General features: G+C 36.0%; 1 protein-coding gene across 3 annotated transcripts in view; it reads right to left on the bottom strand.

The window, feature by feature from the left end:
• BTBD10 (BTB domain containing 10) overlaps positions 1-17,970 on the bottom strand; it is a 72,482-nt gene that overhangs the window by 2,377 nt on the left and 52,135 nt on the right. For all 3 annotated transcript variants that reach the window (XM_059408039.1, XM_059408040.1, XM_059408035.1), the window contains 5 exons: positions 15,579-15,864; positions 12,534-12,636; positions 10,756-10,876; positions 4,256-4,453; positions 1,630-1,740 (listed from right to left, as the gene is read on the bottom strand). In XM_059408039.1, the coding sequence (XP_059264022.1) occupies positions 1,630-1,740; positions 4,256-4,453; positions 10,756-10,876; positions 12,534-12,636; positions 15,579-15,864 (819 nt within the window). The remainder of the gene's footprint in view (positions 1-1,629; positions 1,741-4,255; positions 4,454-10,755; positions 10,877-12,533; positions 12,637-15,578; positions 15,865-17,970) is intronic.

Below are 17,970 nucleotides of genomic sequence, written 5' to 3'. Positions count from 1 at the left end.
CTATTACCTTGTCCTTGATTCCTGTTAGGCTATTAGTTTATAAAATTCCCACCTCATCATAATCCAGTTTGCCCTCCACACAGAATCACTACTCCCATACAAATGTAATCAATCATATTACATCCTCCCTTAAAAACTACCAATGGTTTCCTCATGCTTTGAGGGCAAGTCCAAAGTCCTTAGCATAATCCGTAAGGCTTTTTTACAACCTGGTTCCAACCTACTTGTCATCAAGCTTCAGCTCAAATATCTCAACCTGAGAGAGGCCTTTCTCATTCTCCTAATTTGCAGGAGACTCCAGGCGCCTTCTCTCAAGCTCTGAAATCAAACAGCTAAATCCCACTATTTACAAAACAACAGAAGACAACACACACTGGTGAAGCAATGTGTCAACAATGCTCCGACATTTAAAAAAAAAACAACAACTATGTTTTTAAACCTAAAGTCTTCTCCCCTTCCTGCCAAGATCCTATTTCTGGTCATTCTTTCTCCTGTGTCTCATCAGCCCATTACTGAGATCTCCAGCAGCTGAGCTAGTCATTGATCAACCCCATTATCTTCCATATCAGCATCACAAACATATACTGATAAATCTCTATGTGCCAGGCCCTGTTTTAAGTGGGTTTTTTAAAATTTTTTTTGAAGACTTTATTGATTTATTTTGTAGAGAGAGAGACAAGCAGGGGGAGTGGGAGAGGGAGAAGCAGACTCCCCGCTGAGCAGGGAGCCCAATGCAGGGCTCCATTCCAAGACCTGGGATCATGACCTGAGCCAAAGACAGGCTTAACCCACTGAGCCACTCAGGCGCCCCTGTTTTAAGTGTTTTTCATGTATTCAATCTGTCATCATCATAACCCTATAAAGTACTTACTAATGCTCCCATTTTAGATGAGGAAAGGGAAGCACAGAGAAGTTACGTGCCCTGGCGAAGTTCATAGAGTTACTCAGTCATAGGATATGAATGCAGGTAATGTGGTTCCAGAACCTTTTGTCTTTACACTATGCCACATTATGCCAAGGGGGATACTTTGTTCTTAGTAAGGGCACTTTAAAATAAAAGAAGTATCTGACACAGCATCTGGAAAAATCCATGTAAATCACAAAGTAAAAGCAATCTAAAAATTAATGCATTTAACAAGACGAAATTAAGTTTGAAATCTGTATTTATTTTGAAAGTAAGTATATTCTACCTTAAGAACCTGTAAACTACTAATGTGCTTTTACATGCATTTTCAGAGAGTAGTTTTTAGTTCTATTGGGCTTTGAGGAACACCAATGATCACTAATGGGCAAAGATCCCTGCCAATCTTATGTATGCACGTGTACCCAAACACACTACGTGGGTTTAGGCAGAAAAGGCATCAGGTGATGACTTATAGCAGAAAAGACAAACTCACTTCTCCCTATTGTTAGGGAATCTTATGGAATAAATAATAATTTCTATTGGCTTTCTATCTTTTCAGATAAAGGAAGTTAATTTTTGTTATGTACAGGACTACTGCGTGAGTGAGCATTCATTCAGTCATCTGAGTTTTCATGAAGTATGTACTTCTCAAACTATATTCTAAATGCGATTTGATTTTTAACCTTTTTAAAAAAATTAATAGAAAGATAATGGAAATGTCTTACCTTCTATTCCCAATCTAATCTTCTTAAGACCCCGCTCCTTCAAAACTGATTTGGCCACATCTCTGTTTTCAATGTACTTGAAAAATCTATATAATTTTGTGCTATAAATAACTGGAAACAAAAAAGACAAAAATATTTTATTAAAACCAAAGTACTTGGAGAAGAACTTAAAATCATCATGATCATCAAAGGGGCCTGACAACCCTAAAAGCCCAAATAATGGATGCAGTGATGCGAAAGGATGACTAGCCAACATGACAGGATAATTCAGTACAGTTAATGTATAAGCAAATGTCTACTTAAGTTGAAACGAAAAAAGCTTTAATAATCAGGTAACCCAATCCATAGGAAGACAAATCTCCTTCTGAAAGATATATCATATACAAACTTATTGCAATAGGCTCTGCCCCACTTTCTTCAAATAAGAGAACCAAAAGAAGATGGCAATATCACATCATTATCAAGCAGGCAAAATAGAGGACTTTGCTGTGATGCCTACAAGGCCTCGTCTGGAAGGGAAAAAACTGCCTTGTCAGAGGGGACAAAATGGATACATCTTATATTTCATGGATTGAGCAACTATTAATAATTCCCCCAAAAGGCAAAGACCCTCCCCACAAACTGTTTTCAATTCAGGCGAACAGCCCCCATTTAATACTGATGTTAAAAATGGCAGATTCGAGCATGTTCTGCCTCGGTTAGTCTGTTTAGAGCAAACTGGCTTTGCAAAGGACATTCCACTGACAACATGTTGAGTCTTCCAAATGTGCTGGGAACTTCAGGGAGTTAGACTGATGGACCTTCCTCGCCTTCTCTCTTTCAGGTGGAGTTATCTCCCTTAAAAGGTGAACTGCAAAGGTTTTTTCAAAAAAAGAAAAACACACTCACAAACCAAACATGCTGGTTTAAGAGCCAATAAAAGGAAAATACGTATACAGATGCTACTCATGGGGTAAATTTGTGATTTACAGCCTTAAGATTACTGGTATTTTAAGATAAAGTTTTGCTGACATCTCGGAATGGATGGTGTCAATGTCACAGGCAGGAAAATCAGGCTGAAGAGGCTGTGTCTCCTCAAATGAATCTTCTTTAGTTTGAAACATCTTGGCATGAAATGAAATATATTTAGACAAATGAAGTAAAAATATTTTCAGTCCTTTTTAAGCTTCAAAGCTTAAGATGAAAAACAAGAAAACAAACCAAAGAACACAACAGGCATGGAAAGTACAACAATTGAAATGGAAAAGCCAGTTCTACCATAATTCCTCTGTCACTATAATGTTATTTCTGTGTTCCATAGCTGGCTCTACTCTCCTGGAGGCAAATTTTTTGAAAACTACAATTTATTTTGGTTTGTTCATTATTCTTTTTTAGTGGAAAATAATGTAGAATATTTCTTTTACATTTTGTTAGCCTTCCATTTTTCCTGTGTTTTGTTCAACTTTTTATTCCACATATTATTACAGAAAACTACTGTCAGCAAAGAAGCTAGGAATGAAGAAATACAACAAAAATGTCTGTTACGACAACTGTCCAGAGAAGAATCACAACACTCATTAAGTATATTGTGCAAAGTAAACATCTTGATGTAAATTCTGAAAAGTGCTACCGTAACTTATGTTAAAATAATCTTCTGAAATCTTTAGAACTCAAAAAGAAAACCCCTCAGCATCTGCTTTGTTTTGATTTTAGACAAGGATAAGTAAAATGAAAAAGTGAGAAATTAAAGCATTCTGTGAACTTGCTGTATTTCTGTATTTTTTACTGAAACCCTGATCTTTACCAAGTCAACACAGACTGGAGTATAGAACAAGATGCTGGGCTATTTTACCTAGTTCCTCAAATCATTCTTTTAACTGTGTCTTCTCAAATCTATAAAACAGCTCAAAAATACTACACTGGGTTCATCAAGAAAAATAATATAAATTTTCTGACAACCAAAAAATCAAAAGGCTCTAATCAGGAAAGGTGTGAAAGTGTAGTAAGGAAAAAGGCACTGTTGCTCAAGAGAAGATATTTTGGTCAGAAATACCTAACTATAGTTCCACAAAGCTTTCTGAAGGGTCACTATATCCTGTAGGAACAGGTAGGATACTAAAAAGGGATCATCTTAGAACTAAAGTCACCCTAGAAATTAATGCACTGAAGCTTCTCATTGTATATACAAATAACAATTCATCTAAAAACCCAGCTGATTTTTTATAATCTATTTACTGCAGGATCTACTTCCCTAAAAGGCTTTTCAAATGCAAAGAAAAAAAAATCCATCAAGATTCAGATACTCAACAAAGAGCAAACCATTTCTGTGCATGACAGGGGTGGGGATACTTTTTCTGTAAGGGGCCAGAGAGTAAATACTTTGGAGTTTGCGAGCCATGCGGTCTCTTGCAACTACTCAACTCTGCCATTGTAGCGCAAAAGCAGCCACAGACAATACATAAAAGTTTATCTCTAAAAACAGGCAATAGGCTGGATTTTGACCCACAGGCCATAGTTTGCTGACTCCTGGTGTAGGTAAGAGTTCAAAGTACTTTCTTTACAAAAACTGTCCTTTGATCAGTATTCTAAAAGATAAAGACAGAATCTGTGATGATTCAAGAGAGAGAAAACATGCCACAGTACTTACTTTGTGAATACTCTTCTCCCATCTGTGGTGGATACTCTTCATCCCAATCAACCACATCATCGTCTGTAAGGACTACTATGTGGCATTCTCTTTCCCCACTCTGGGCACTAGCTACCATGAGAGGCAGGATCATTTCTTCCAGATAAAATTCAAATTGTCTACGAGCACCATCATTTGATAACTCATGCATTAGGGCACCTGAAATGAAACCCACAAAAATATCTTGGTTTTGTTTTATTTTGTTGATGATTGATGAGTAAAAGAGCAGAAGCAAAAAAACACACAAAAAACATTCCACTAATTCTTGTCTTCTATATTCTAGATGTATTATATTCAACTACCTTCTGGAAATCTCCATTGAGATGCTACTTCCCAGGCACCTCAACCTTAATATATTTAAAAGTCAATTCAATCCTATCTGCTTCTCCCTGCAGTGTTTTCCAAATCCGTAATCGCCCCTGCCATCCATTCATTTCTCAGATTCATCTCAGAAGAGTGCCAGGCATATAGCAGGAACTTAAATACTTGTAGAATAAATAAATGAATCATTGATTCCGCTTGCATCTCTTAATTAACCATTCCTCAAGCCCTATCAAGTCTACCTCTTAAATGCATCTTGAACTGTGTCATTTCCTTTTCTGGAAGATGCTAACCAAAGATAACTACAGAATCTCTTATTCCACATACTTTTCTGCAATGGAACCTTGATATCTCCCTGGAAGTGGAATCTAATTCTCCTCCCCTTTAACCTAGGCTGGTCACACTGACTTGCCTGTAACCAAGGGAGCATGGCAGAGGTGATGGTGCATGATTTGCAGTTTTGTTTTGGTCCTCGTAATGCTCACGCTCCAAGTACTTCCCTGCTGAACCCAGACTTGGAGAAGCCCAAGATGCATGAAGAGGTCACATGCAGGTTCTCTGACAGTCCTCGCTGAACCCAGCATTTGAGTCTTTTCACTGCAAGCATCAGACTTGTGAGTGAAGAAGCCTGTAGCCTTCTGCGTCACCTCAGCCCTTCAATTATTCATGAGATGAGACCTCACATATTGTGAAGCAGACACAAACCACCTCTGCTGTACCCTGTCTGAGTTCTTGACCCACAGAATAAAAATTATACTTTATGCTAAGTTTGGAATGGTTACATAGCAATACATCACCAGAATACACTCTATCCCCAATGCCCCCACCAAGTCCAAGTCATCCTTAACTCTTACCCCAACTACTATAAAACCTAATTATATTCCCCCAACATTTACTTTTGCTCCTGTGTAATTCATCCTCCCTCCAGCAGCCAAATTATGCATCTCCTCTAGTTTAAGTCTTTCATGGCCAATACTAACCAAAAACAAAAGTCCTAAATCCTTAACTTGGTCCATAAAGACCTGTTACATGAAAAGGAGATTACAGACCAGTGTGTAGAGTCCTTTAAAAAATATTTTCTTTAAACACTACATATAGATATATATTGTATGTAAATCCGGTGGGGAGGAGGAGGGTGTGAGTATATCCTGCACATAAATTTAGTCTGGCCCATATTTCTCTCTTGAACTTTAAACATATATACCCAATGCCCCCCTAACCATCTCCACTTGGACGTCTAGTGAGTATTTCAAATTTAACATGTCCCAAATCAAGCTTCTAAATTTTCACTCCCCATGAAGTTTCCTACATCTCACTTCATGGCAACTCCACATTTCTTCTTCTCTCTTCCCCATCTCATAACTCAATCAACAAGCTAATCCTTACAACTCTGCTATCCAGTATGTCCAGAATTTAACAACTCCTACTGCTCCCACCCTGATTTAACCCATCACTATCTCCTACTTGAATTATGGCAACAGCTTCCTAAATATCCACTTACTTTTACCTTAATTCCCCCTTGCAATCCATTTCCAACACAATAGTCAAGAGTAATTTTTTTAAACCAGTCATATCAGGACCATAGCACTGTACAAATCTATACTGAATTCTGCTCCCATGAAATGGTACAACCTCGAAGATCATATTACTACTCTGTTCAAAACGGTGCAATGGCTTCCCACATCACTCAGAGTAAAAGCCAAAAGGTAAAGGTCCTCCATGACCTAGGTCCCCTCCTAACCTTATCTCCTACTTTGGACACTCTAACTTACTTCACTCTCTTTGCTGATCTCAAACATGCCAGGCAAGCTGCCTCAACCCTTGCATTCATTGTTACTTTCTGCTTGAAATTAAGCTTTCCTCTCCAGTTAAGGCTTCTCTGGCTGCTCTATGTCCCTTCCTTACTTTCCCCCGCTCCACAGCAGTGATCACTAACATACCATATGTTACTTGTTCACCTGGTTTGTCTGTCTTCCCCCAAAGAGTATAATAAGTGCCATTAGAACAGGAAGCTTTGCCTAGTTTGTTCATGCCGCATCCCCAAAACTTAGAACAGACTGGTAGAGAATTAACAGTCATCAGATATTTATTCAGTTAATAAATTTTGTTTTCTCCCTACTTCTCTGGACTTACTTCTTACAACTCACACTCCATCCCTCCACTCTAGCCATACTTCCATCTTCTTTCAGTTCCTTAAGCATGTCATATTCCTCCCAACCTGACAACCTCTGCAAATACCTTTTCTGCTGCCTGGTACAGTCAGCATCTTATCCACTTGCCATTCCTTTAGGCCTCAGCTTTAATGTCACTTAGATAATGACTTTCCACAGCCCCTTTACCATATACTTCTCATAGCATCTCATTTCTTCACCACATTTTTCACAGCTTTTCATTACCTGTCAAGCTATTGTTCACAGCTTGTCATTACTTTTCATTACTGTTCATTACTTCCCCACTAGACTGTAAACTCCATAAAGGCAGGGACAAGGTCTGTCTTGTTCATCATTATATTTACTATATTCATGGAACTCACAAAAAGCCTGAGTAAGAGGCGGAAGGATTATAAGTTAAATGGTAAACTAGAAACACATAGTGATACTTAAGAATTAGAGATAAAGTGGGGCACCTGAGGGGCTCAGCCGTTAAGCGGCTGCCTTTGGCTTAGGTCATAATCCCAAAGTCTTGGGATTGGGCCCCACATCGGGGCTCCCTGCTCAGCAGGAAGCCTGCTTCTCCCTCTCCCACTTCCCCTGCTTGTGTTCCCTCTCTCACTGTGTCTCTCTCTGTCAAATAAATTTAAAAATCTTAAAAAAAAAAGTATTAGAAATAAAGTATTGGAAATCCACAGTGTATGGAGTGTTTGAAGCCATAACGATGAATGGCATCACTTAGAATAAGTGTATAGGTTCTGTGAGAGAGAAGGGAGCTTAACACAGAACACTCGGGAATGAGTTCATTCAAGAGATCAAGGATCAGGGAGCAAGTGAGAGAAAGATAGAAGGCCTAAAAGAAGGATGTCAAGGAGCTAAAGTAAGAAAGAGTCAAGAAGAAAGGAGTGACTTAACAGTGACATCTAAAGAAAATGCCTTCAAAGACAGGGATATGAGCATTACCACTAAATTTTTAAACACTGTTCAAAATATTCTAGCCAATGCACTAAGACACAAAATATATATATATAAAGTATTAGTTACAACAGAGCCAATTATCCACCAAGCATATGTGAGAACCAACTGAAAAACGATTAGAAATAGAGTTCTGTTAGATAGCTCATACAAATATATAAAATTCAATAATTTTCTTATGTTAGCAGTTAGAAAATTTAAATATACTCTACATACAACAAAAAAAATACAAAATATCAAAAAATAAACAAGATCAGAAGAAATTAAAGACATAAAAGAAAACTTAGTGAACGGAAAGACAGCAGTTGGAGACAGTAAAAATGTTAATTTTTCTAAAACTAACTTCAAAGAATTCCAAAGAAAACCTTAAAATATTTTAAATAATTTTCTTTAATATCTACAATAGACATAAGTTAGATTTGAGTCTGAGGCTAAGGATTACTCTATACAGAGGAAAAGACTAATGATACAGAGAAGATGACAACAATTAGAATGGGATCCTAAAAAAATGCATGGGGGATAAAATAATTTATTTATTCAGCAAATGTTTATTGAGTCCTTACTATGTGATGGGCAAGCACTATAGACACAAAGTTGAAAAGGTATAGATAGTCCTTTGTATAATTTTAAGACACAAACAGACATCTTAGTGTAATGTGCCATTCTAGTATTCAGTAAAGGCACATATGAACAGGAAACAATTCAGTTTTGGACTCAAGTCTACACCTACAGTATCCTATTATATTTTTACAAGGACATTTTTATCTCTTCAAATTCTACATAGTTTTATTTTAATAAAGTCTATGAGAATTCTATTTTTAAAAATATGTATTACAAGTATTATGGAAATAGTTATAATTATTTAAAAGCCAAAGTCTAGAAAAAACATTATTATACGTATTTTAAATAAAGACTTTTACCTTTAACAGAGTCTATGTCCAAAGGATTATAAAACCAAATCCACATCATATTTTTTATCTGATAGTCCCCCAAATTTAATATCTAATTTTAAGAATTGAAATTAAAATGGCTCTATGAATTAAAAAAGAACACAAAACTCGATCTCAAGGATCTAAATTAGAATAATTAATGCTCATGGTTTAGTAAAAACATTTTTTAAGATGTGAAAAAACAAATTTTTGTTCGAATTTACTTATGTATGCTCTACCTATTTGACTTTAAACTTTTAAATATCATTTATAGAGAAATGGACTCAGAGGTGGACCAGCCACTTTATCCTACCTACTGATATTTTTATGAAGACTTTAAAGAATGTTTGGCAATAATAAAGTGGTATCTTAGGGGAGGACTTAGTAAGACCACACAATTTCAATGAGATAGCTCTTAAAGAAGCATGAAGAAAACACCTATCTTTAAGTATACACTAGGTGCCTTAAAATATGAAATGAAATTTCCCATTCACAGGGCACGTGGGTGGCTCAGCGGTTAAGTGACTGCTTCAACTTGGGTCATGATCCCAGAGTCCTGGGATAGAGCCCTATATCAGGCTCCCTGCTCAGCAGGAAGCCTGCTTCTCCCTCTCCCTTTGCCACTCCTCCTGCTTGTGCTCTCTCTCTCAAATAAATAAAATCTTCTAAAATATTATTTAACATTTCACATTCACAGTTTCTAACACACCAATCTTTGAGAAGGTATGGCAAGCTACTGGTGAGTTTAGGTTCATGAAGTAAAAATAACCTAAGTCCATATAAGGCTATAACCACATATAGGAAGCTTTTGAAATGACTTCCCACCATACATAGGATAAAACATGAGTTTTAAAAACATGAGTTTGGATCAAAGACCTTCTACAATGTGGCCCATCTATTTATTCTCATCTCCTATTGGTCCTGATATAAAGTCTCTGTCCCAACTAGGTTCTTTCCAAAATATGTTATTTGCATCTTTAGTCCAAAAATCTCAGCGGTTAAACTACTTCCTTACACTATTCTTTCTAATCATTCCAATTTATTCTTTACTACCTGCCTCCTCTGAACTCATTCCCAATCCGTCTAGCACACAATGACCTCTCCTTCTGAACTTCTCCAATCACTCAGCATCTAAGTCAACATCTGAAAATTCTCTTATTCTGACTTTTCTCTGTATAATCACCTTTCTTCTTCTACTCAGGAGGTATGGCAAATGGTAGAGGGAGGAGTATGGGGTGGTGGTAAAGGGAAAACACTGATCAAAAACTTGGGATTTCCAAAGTTCTAGATTCTGAAGCTCTGAGGTTGTTGATGTTCTTAAGACAAAGTCACTCAACCCTTTAGATAAATGAGGGTTAGGTATTTAATCTAAGATCTTTAATGACAAATATTCTCTTTGAGAGTTATCTTCCACAGTGGCTTAGAATATTATCTTACTTGGAAGGTACAAAAAATTATAAATTTTTGGTTGATGTGATCTCAGGAGTGAAGCCAAATACCATACTTGACCAAAGCCAGGGCTCCCAAGCTGGGAGATAAATACTGGCAACAGGGACGCCTGGGTGGCTCAGTTGGTTGGACGACTGCCTTCGGCTCAGATCATGATCCTGGAGTCCCGGGATCGAGTCCCGCATCGGACTCCCAGCTCCATGGGGAGTCTGCTTCTCTCTCTGACCTTCTCCTCATTCATGCTCTCTCTCACTGTCTCTCTCTCAAGTAAATAAATAAAATCTTTAAAAAAAAAAAAAATTTAAAAAAAATAATAAATAAAAATAAATAAATAAATACTGGCAACAAATGACAGAGATGGGGTCAAGGAGGAAATCTAGAAGAGTGTATCAAAAATAAATATACATATATACATACAAACATACATATATAAAAATTTTTTTTGAAGTTTTGGAAAATTGCACAATTGGTTATAAAAATCTCTGTAGACTTCCATAAAGCATCCTTATAGTATCACAGTGCTTTATAATCCAATTAAACAAATATCTGATGTCCACATGAACAGCACTCTTTCAGGGTTTTCATTCCAATATATTGTAACTCTACAAACCACTCACACACAAAGCATCATACTTACTGAGATCTCTACATTTAATAGTACTATATTCAAAAGAAATACAAAGGTAGTCGCATGCTTCTCTCAGTTCAGGAATAGATATGCCATCAGGACAACGAATTATTCCTGTTTTGTAGTAATCCTTAAAAAAAAGAAAAGAAAAAAAATGTAAAGAATGCATAGAACATCTACAGCATAAGGTGGCCAAAACCTTACTAGCTGAAGTAAGTAGTAACCTTGAAGCTGCTAGCATTTTCAAAAACAGTGGAGCTCTGAGATTTCTGAACTGTGGAATTTTAAAGTTAGATGGGACCTCTGTTCACCTAACCACTTTTTCATTTTACCAATAAGAAAACATTGGCCCAAATGGGTTCGCTGACTCACCTAGTCAAATAATTATTTATTAGCACAGGAAAGCCAGGTCTCCTGATACTGATATGCTGCTTCTCTCTATCATAGCATGCCAATTCATATGTATTTTCCACTCTACAAGTTATTTTTCTATATAACTACCATCAAATTTTAAAACTTTTTAAAAAAATAATAAAGTTAAATGATGTATTTTAAGGTATCTTAAATATTACTTACAGAATTGAGCAAAATTTGTGGTTCTTAGTAAAGAACTTCAGAGTCATATTCCAGGTATTAATATATATAAACAGAATGCACAATTACATATTCTTCTTCCAAATACTATTTTATGGTGTGTCCCAATATATGAACAATAAATAGTACTTACTTCCAAGATCTGCTTTAAAAATTGTTAAGGGCTAGCCCCTAAATTACAGCTGAGTCATAAGTATTTTTTTTTTACTCAGCAACTCCATCGGGAGTTAAATGAAGTAGGGCTAGCTAAAGCACCTCCCCTCCACCCAAATTAAGATCTGCCTTAAGCTTCTTGAGGTTCAGAGCCACAATAACACAATAAAGTTGCTATACTAGTGCAAGCAAGATGTCTTTTGGTACTTGCCCAAGTATTAACAACAACCTAATCAAGATCAACTTCCATTCCTGTCTTTTACCCCATGATCCTCCCTGCCCATTTTCTTAGTCAACAGACTATAAATCAAAGCTTTATCAATGATTTGAAATTACAAGTAGGAACTCTGTAATAATAATTCAAATATTCCTCAAAATAAAAGGTTAAAACCTCAAAAAAAAAAGGTTTAAAACAAAAACACTATTACATTTTAGGTGACTTTTATATGTTAACTGTCCACATTGCCAGTTATAGGCAATAAAATATTAGAATTCAAGTAATCACATTTATCTAAGATAGCAAAAATGATGAACTTATTGTATTTAAGAGAATTAGAGAGGGAGTAATAACATGACTCCAGATGGATTACCACTAAACCCTTTGAAAGAACCACCTGTTTATACTTAAGAGATGTCACATCCTCCGACCTGCATTTGTATCATATTATCTTTATGTACTAAAATAAAAATGAATAAAATGGTATTTTTAAAAAAAACAATATTCCCAGGGCACCTGGGTGGCTCAGTGGGTTAAGCCTCTGCCTTCAGCTCAGGTCATGATCCCAGGGTCCTGGGATCAAGCCCCGCATCGGGCTCTCTGCTCGGCGGGGAGCCTGCCTCCACCTCTCTCTCTGCCTGCCTCTCTGCCTACTTGTGATCTCTGTCTGTCCAATAAATAAATAAAATCTTAATAAATAAATAAATAAAATAAAAAACAATATCCTGCATAGAGATATCCAAATAGAACTCTGCTTCTAATACAAATACCTACCAAAAGGGAGTTCTATGATTAAGTCAAGACACAAGAAATAAGCACTCACCAGAATAGCTCGAAACACTGTGGATCCAATTCCCTCTGCCACTTCATACTCTCCCTTCTCATTAGGACGTGTAAAGTTATGTTCTCTGCCAGATCCAAACATCCTATGATATTAGTAAATAATGAGAGATGTAACAATAGGATATTGCCTTCAAAGGGAAAATTTATTTCACGTACAAAAGTAAAAAGGAATTACAATTTATTCATAAATTAGTTAAAAAATTTTTAGCAATTTATTCTGACAAAAGTAATAAATGAAGGATTATTAAAAATACTACCTTTCTGACGGGAGGGAATAGTAATATAGATTCCCTATAAGCAAACAAAATCAGCTGACAAAACTCAGAAGCTAAAGAACTTTTCACCCCTTCTTCTCAGGGAGAGAGGAAAAAAAAAAATCAATCAATCAATCAATCTAGGGGAAAAGGTGATTTTTATACTAAACTTACCAGAAAGGGGGGAAAAAATGGAAAAGGGAAACCATGTTATCTGTACCTCTTCCTTAAAACTGCTGCCCTCACTGCAAAGTTAATGCTATAATGCAGCACATACAGTAAAGTAGGAACAGGCAGGTTAGGTTGTTTCACTTTTCACAACTCTAACATAAATATAAGAAACATCACTCAAAATTCTTACACTTGTATCCCAGAACTGAAAAATTAGCAATAAATGCTCGGGTAAAGAGGAATGAGGAAGCTAAGCAATGAATCAAAAGTTTAAACAAATGAGTAAAAAGCTCTCAATACTAATTTTTACATAAGAAAATATAGATTTCTGGGGTGCCTGGGTGGCTTAGTGGGTTAAGCCTCTGCTTTCGGCTCAGGTCATGATCTCAGGGTCCTGGGATTGGGCCCCACATCTGGCTCTCTGCTCAGCAGGGAGCCTGCTTCCCCTTCTCTCTCTCTCCCTACCTCTCTGCCAACTTGTGATCTCTGTCAAATAAATAAATAATATCTTAAAAAAAAAAAAGAAAATACAGATTTCTATTTTTTCAAGTAATGTTCTTGGCACTTTCATAGTAACTATGAAATGTTTTTTGAAAAGAGGGGCACCTGGGTGGCTCAGTGGGTTAAAGCCTCTGCTTTCGGCTCAGGTCATGATCCGAGGGTCCTGGGATGGAGCCCCATCTGCTTCCCCCTCTCTCTCTGCCTGCCCTTCTGCCTACTTGTGATCTCTGTCTGTCAAATAAATAAATTTAAAAAAATAAAAAGCAAAAGAAAAGAGCAAATGTGCAGAGTATGTTCTTCAAAATCAAAAGTTTAATGCATTACTCTCAAGAAAATTTTAAAACTGTGGTTAAGGAAGTTGGACCTCCAAATTAAATGATTCCATCATTCTTAAGTATTGTACTCAACAATTTCCCAATTTAAATGGTTTCTTCTTTTGTTATAACACAGAAATCTATAAAGAACAAAGCTTTTTTATTTCGAAGTTTCCAAAAGAATGCCAACTGCTTTTTACAGTACCCATGAATATTAATTTTCATCCCCAAAGATATGCTTTACTCAACTGGCATGAAAAAGACTTCGCTGTATCCCAGAACTGGGATAAACTTCACTGTTTAAAAAAAAAAAAAAAAAAAAAAAAAAAAGGCAAGGACAGTCTTTCAGGAATCAAATGTCATGCAATTTTCTCAAATACTTGAATTTTTTTTTTTTTTTAACAAAAGGAGAATGTTATGCTTCTCAGTTCAATATGGATACACACACAGAAATATTTTGGACTTTGTTTTGTTTTGCTTTTAAAGAAAAGGTAGCCTAACAAAGGATTTCAAATATCTACTTTTTAAGAGTGTTTCTTTAAAATTGGGGTAAAAATTCAAAGTATTAGTAGTGTCAGGTGCCTGGGTGGCTCAGTTGGTTAAGCAACTGCCTTCAGCTCAGGTCATGATCCTGGAGTCCCAGGATCGAGTCCTGCATCAGGCTCCCTGCTCCGTGGGTAGTCTGCTTCTCCCTCTGACTCTCTCCCCTCTCATACTCTCTCTTTCTTTCTCTCAAATAAAATCTTCACAAAAAAAAAGTATTAATATTGTCGAGTCATCCTCCTGAAACCTTCCCTCAATAATCTTCCTTTGTGCTCCTAAAAATACATAAAAGCTGTACTTGTTTTCTTTGCCTCAGATATGTAAAGTCTAACTGCCAATGTTAAAAAGAATATTCGGCTATTCAAAATGTGCAATGTCATGTGAGCTTTTATTCTGTATTCAGAGGAGAAATCACATGTACACACACAAAGCCATCCTAAATAGTTACTCATATACAACCTAGGGAAAAAAAAACAAGTTTTTAACACCATATAAATTTCTGTTTCATTTCTATGCTCCTCCACTTTATATTAGAACAGGAAAAGATACTAATTTTACAATGAAAAGGTAACTTGAAAAAAATGGAAAAAAAATAAAGAAAAGGTATTCGCTCCTCATTTTGGACACAATGAAAAATCAAGTCTATATTGTCTATATCATTCTTTTAAGACCACAGTTCCCACAACTACAAACTTCACATTGACCTTTACTCTAGACCCACACAGATTAGAATACGACTACAAGTCTCTTTCCTTCATTCTAACTACTTGTTAATACCTTCCTTTTTTTTTTTTTTTTTTTAATTTATCTGGCAATTCATGCTGACTTTTCAGCTAACCAAACTGGTTTTTTTTCCTCTTTAAACAAAATGCTAATACCTGCTATATTTGGTGGTTGAATTTAGGATTTCCCCAAGTGAAAAAAGCATATATTACTGTTATACTCACCTTGTTAGATACAATTTAAGGTTTTAACCTGTGGAGATTGTTTAGGACCCTATCTTCATTAAATAGTTTTTTTTTCTTCTTGATATAACAAAAATTGTTAGAAATAAAACCAAGTTCAAGATCTGGCTCTACCATTTCCTGGCTATACTAACTTGAGCAAGTTATATTTAACTTTCAAAGCTCAGTTCATCTATAGAACAGGAATACTACATTCGAACAGGGAATTACTGTAAAACTTAAGTAAAATAATGTGAAAGTGCTTTATAATAATACAAAGAACTGCAATAATACAAACCTGCCCAACATTGTATTTGGCTGTGCAGTAAAAATGGATGGGTCTACAACAAATCTAGTGTTATCCACTATTAGTGTTACTCGTTCCGATGTTCTCACATTCCGAGCTCCTTCTTTTGCATTTTCATATACAAACACCATCTCCCCAGATGTCTTACAGCTACCATCCGAACTTGACTGACTACTGTTTCTGCTGCTGTTCCCAGCACTGCTACTGGAACCATTTGGAGATGCTTTTTGAGGACGAGGACTACTTGGACGAGAAGAACTATGATCTTTTTCTCGTTCTGAAATAAAGATGTTAAAGTTATGCAAATTTTCCTTTAAAAAAATTCAAGATCCACATTTATCTTTTAAAAATTCTGATGTAGAAAAGTTGTTTTAAATCACATTTCTGGGGGCCTGGGCAGCTCAGTTGGTTAAGGGTCTACCTTGGCTCAGGTCATGATCTCAGGGTCCTGCCACATTGGACTCTCTGCTCAGCAGAGAGTCTGCTTCTCCCTCTCCCTCTGCCCCCCATCCCCCACTGCCACTTGTGCATGCATGCACTCTCTCACACTCTCTCTCTCAAAAAATAAAGTAATATCAATCAATCAAAGTATTTCTGCTTTTTTATTTCAAGTAACATTTTCACAGAGCACCATAAATATTACTTCCCAGGAATAAAACCTAAAATATCAAAATGTTTTCTAAGTTAATTTTTGTAGATTTTTAAAAAGATGTATAGCTGACTAATGCTCACTCAGACTAAGATCAAAATTAAGGTAAATTTCATGCTAGTATGCTATTTAAAAATACATGAAACCCAAGGAATAGAATAGACTTACAAGTTTACAAGTCAAATAAGCACTGACAGGAAGTAAAAGATTAATGAAAATACCAACTTTAACTGTCCTAAATACTAAAAGTATTAGTACTACTCTGAGAACACTAAGTACAAACTTTGGACTCTCACTATATTAATTAGGCCATCCTCAAACTAGTAATTTATCTCACAAAAGCAAGGCCCCAAAGGAAGAAAAATGGTCACTAAGGACATAAAGTACTTATTCTTTCAAATGACTTTTAATGTCTACCAACCAAATAAAATGGCTTCAATAGCTTATGATACATTGCTTTTTTTTCAGTCTCACTTTTTGTTGGAATAAAAGCACTGCCACAAATTCTAGAGGATCATATAATTACTATCCATAATTTTAATTAGGTAGGAAATATTGTTAAAATTCAGAAGATTTTCTTCAGCTGTTCTAATATTCTATAAAGGGAAAATTAAAACTAAGATTCTGTGATAAGTTCCCTCTAGAGGATAGAACTACACTTTAAAGGTGACCTAAAAATGTACCTCCATCTCATCAGATTCATCAGCTTCTGCCAAATTCCTCCATGACTCAGGTTACTCAGAACATTCTGTACAGCTTTACTGATGATATAATTAGGTTTGCTTTATCTCCAGAGATATTCTGACACCTCCATTTTATTGCCTGTTTCCAGAATGCTGGTAGCATCCCAAAACCAAAATTTGCTGAATTAATAAGAATCATTTATTATATCTTCCTATTCTCTTCCCAGGGATTGAATTTAGCATATTAATGAACTGTCAACTCCTATTTATACTTGCATGGATTTTTGGCTTATCAGTACTAGTTTGACTTTGAGGACCTACTTAGATACTGACAATCTCTCTGTATAATTAAGCCCTAAGATAAATGATTTTAATTTGAAACAATCGGAAAACAATGTGAAGGTATTAAATTTGCCCCTTCTCCAAGGGAAAATGAAAATCAACAAGTTCACATTGCTAATGTACTTCTCCTCAGTCACACAATTTATTTACCTGAAATATAATAATGTTCATTTACAGTAATGAGTAGGAACGAAAAAAAAAAAAGACATGAGCTACTTGCCAAGAAAAAAAACAAAACAAAACAAAACACTTCACACCTTCCTTTTCACCATCTATTTTTTAAGTTAAATTTAAAATACTGTCAAAACTTAAAATAAATTACTACATGGTTATTCTAGCTTTCACTTCCTTTTCTAGCATGATTAACCAAGAATTCCTATCAACAGTTTACTACAAATTTTTAAAAATAAACCACTTTGTATGTATCACATAAGATCAAAATCAATTTGAGACTTAGGGGCACCTGGGTGGCTCAGTCGGTTAAATGTCTGCCTTAGGCTCAGGTCAGGATCCCTGGCTCCTGGGATCTAGCTCCAGGGCATCTGCTCAGTGGGGAGCCTGCTTCTCCCTCTCCTTCTGCCACTCCCTTCCTCCCCATACTCCTGCATGGACTCACGCTCTCTCTCTCTCCCTCAAATATTTTTAAAAATTAAACAAATTATCTCATATCACAGTTTTAAAGGCTTTTCAAATTTCTTATGAAACTGTC

Source organism: Mustela nigripes, chromosome 1 (genome assembly GCF_022355385.1).
Source record: "Mustela nigripes isolate SB6536 chromosome 1, MUSNIG.SB6536, whole genome shotgun sequence".
NCBI lineage: Eukaryota > Metazoa > Chordata > Mammalia > Carnivora > Mustelidae > Mustela > Mustela nigripes.
The sequence above is the reverse complement of the archived record's forward strand: the minus strand, read 5'-3'. Positions and strand labels throughout refer to the sequence as shown.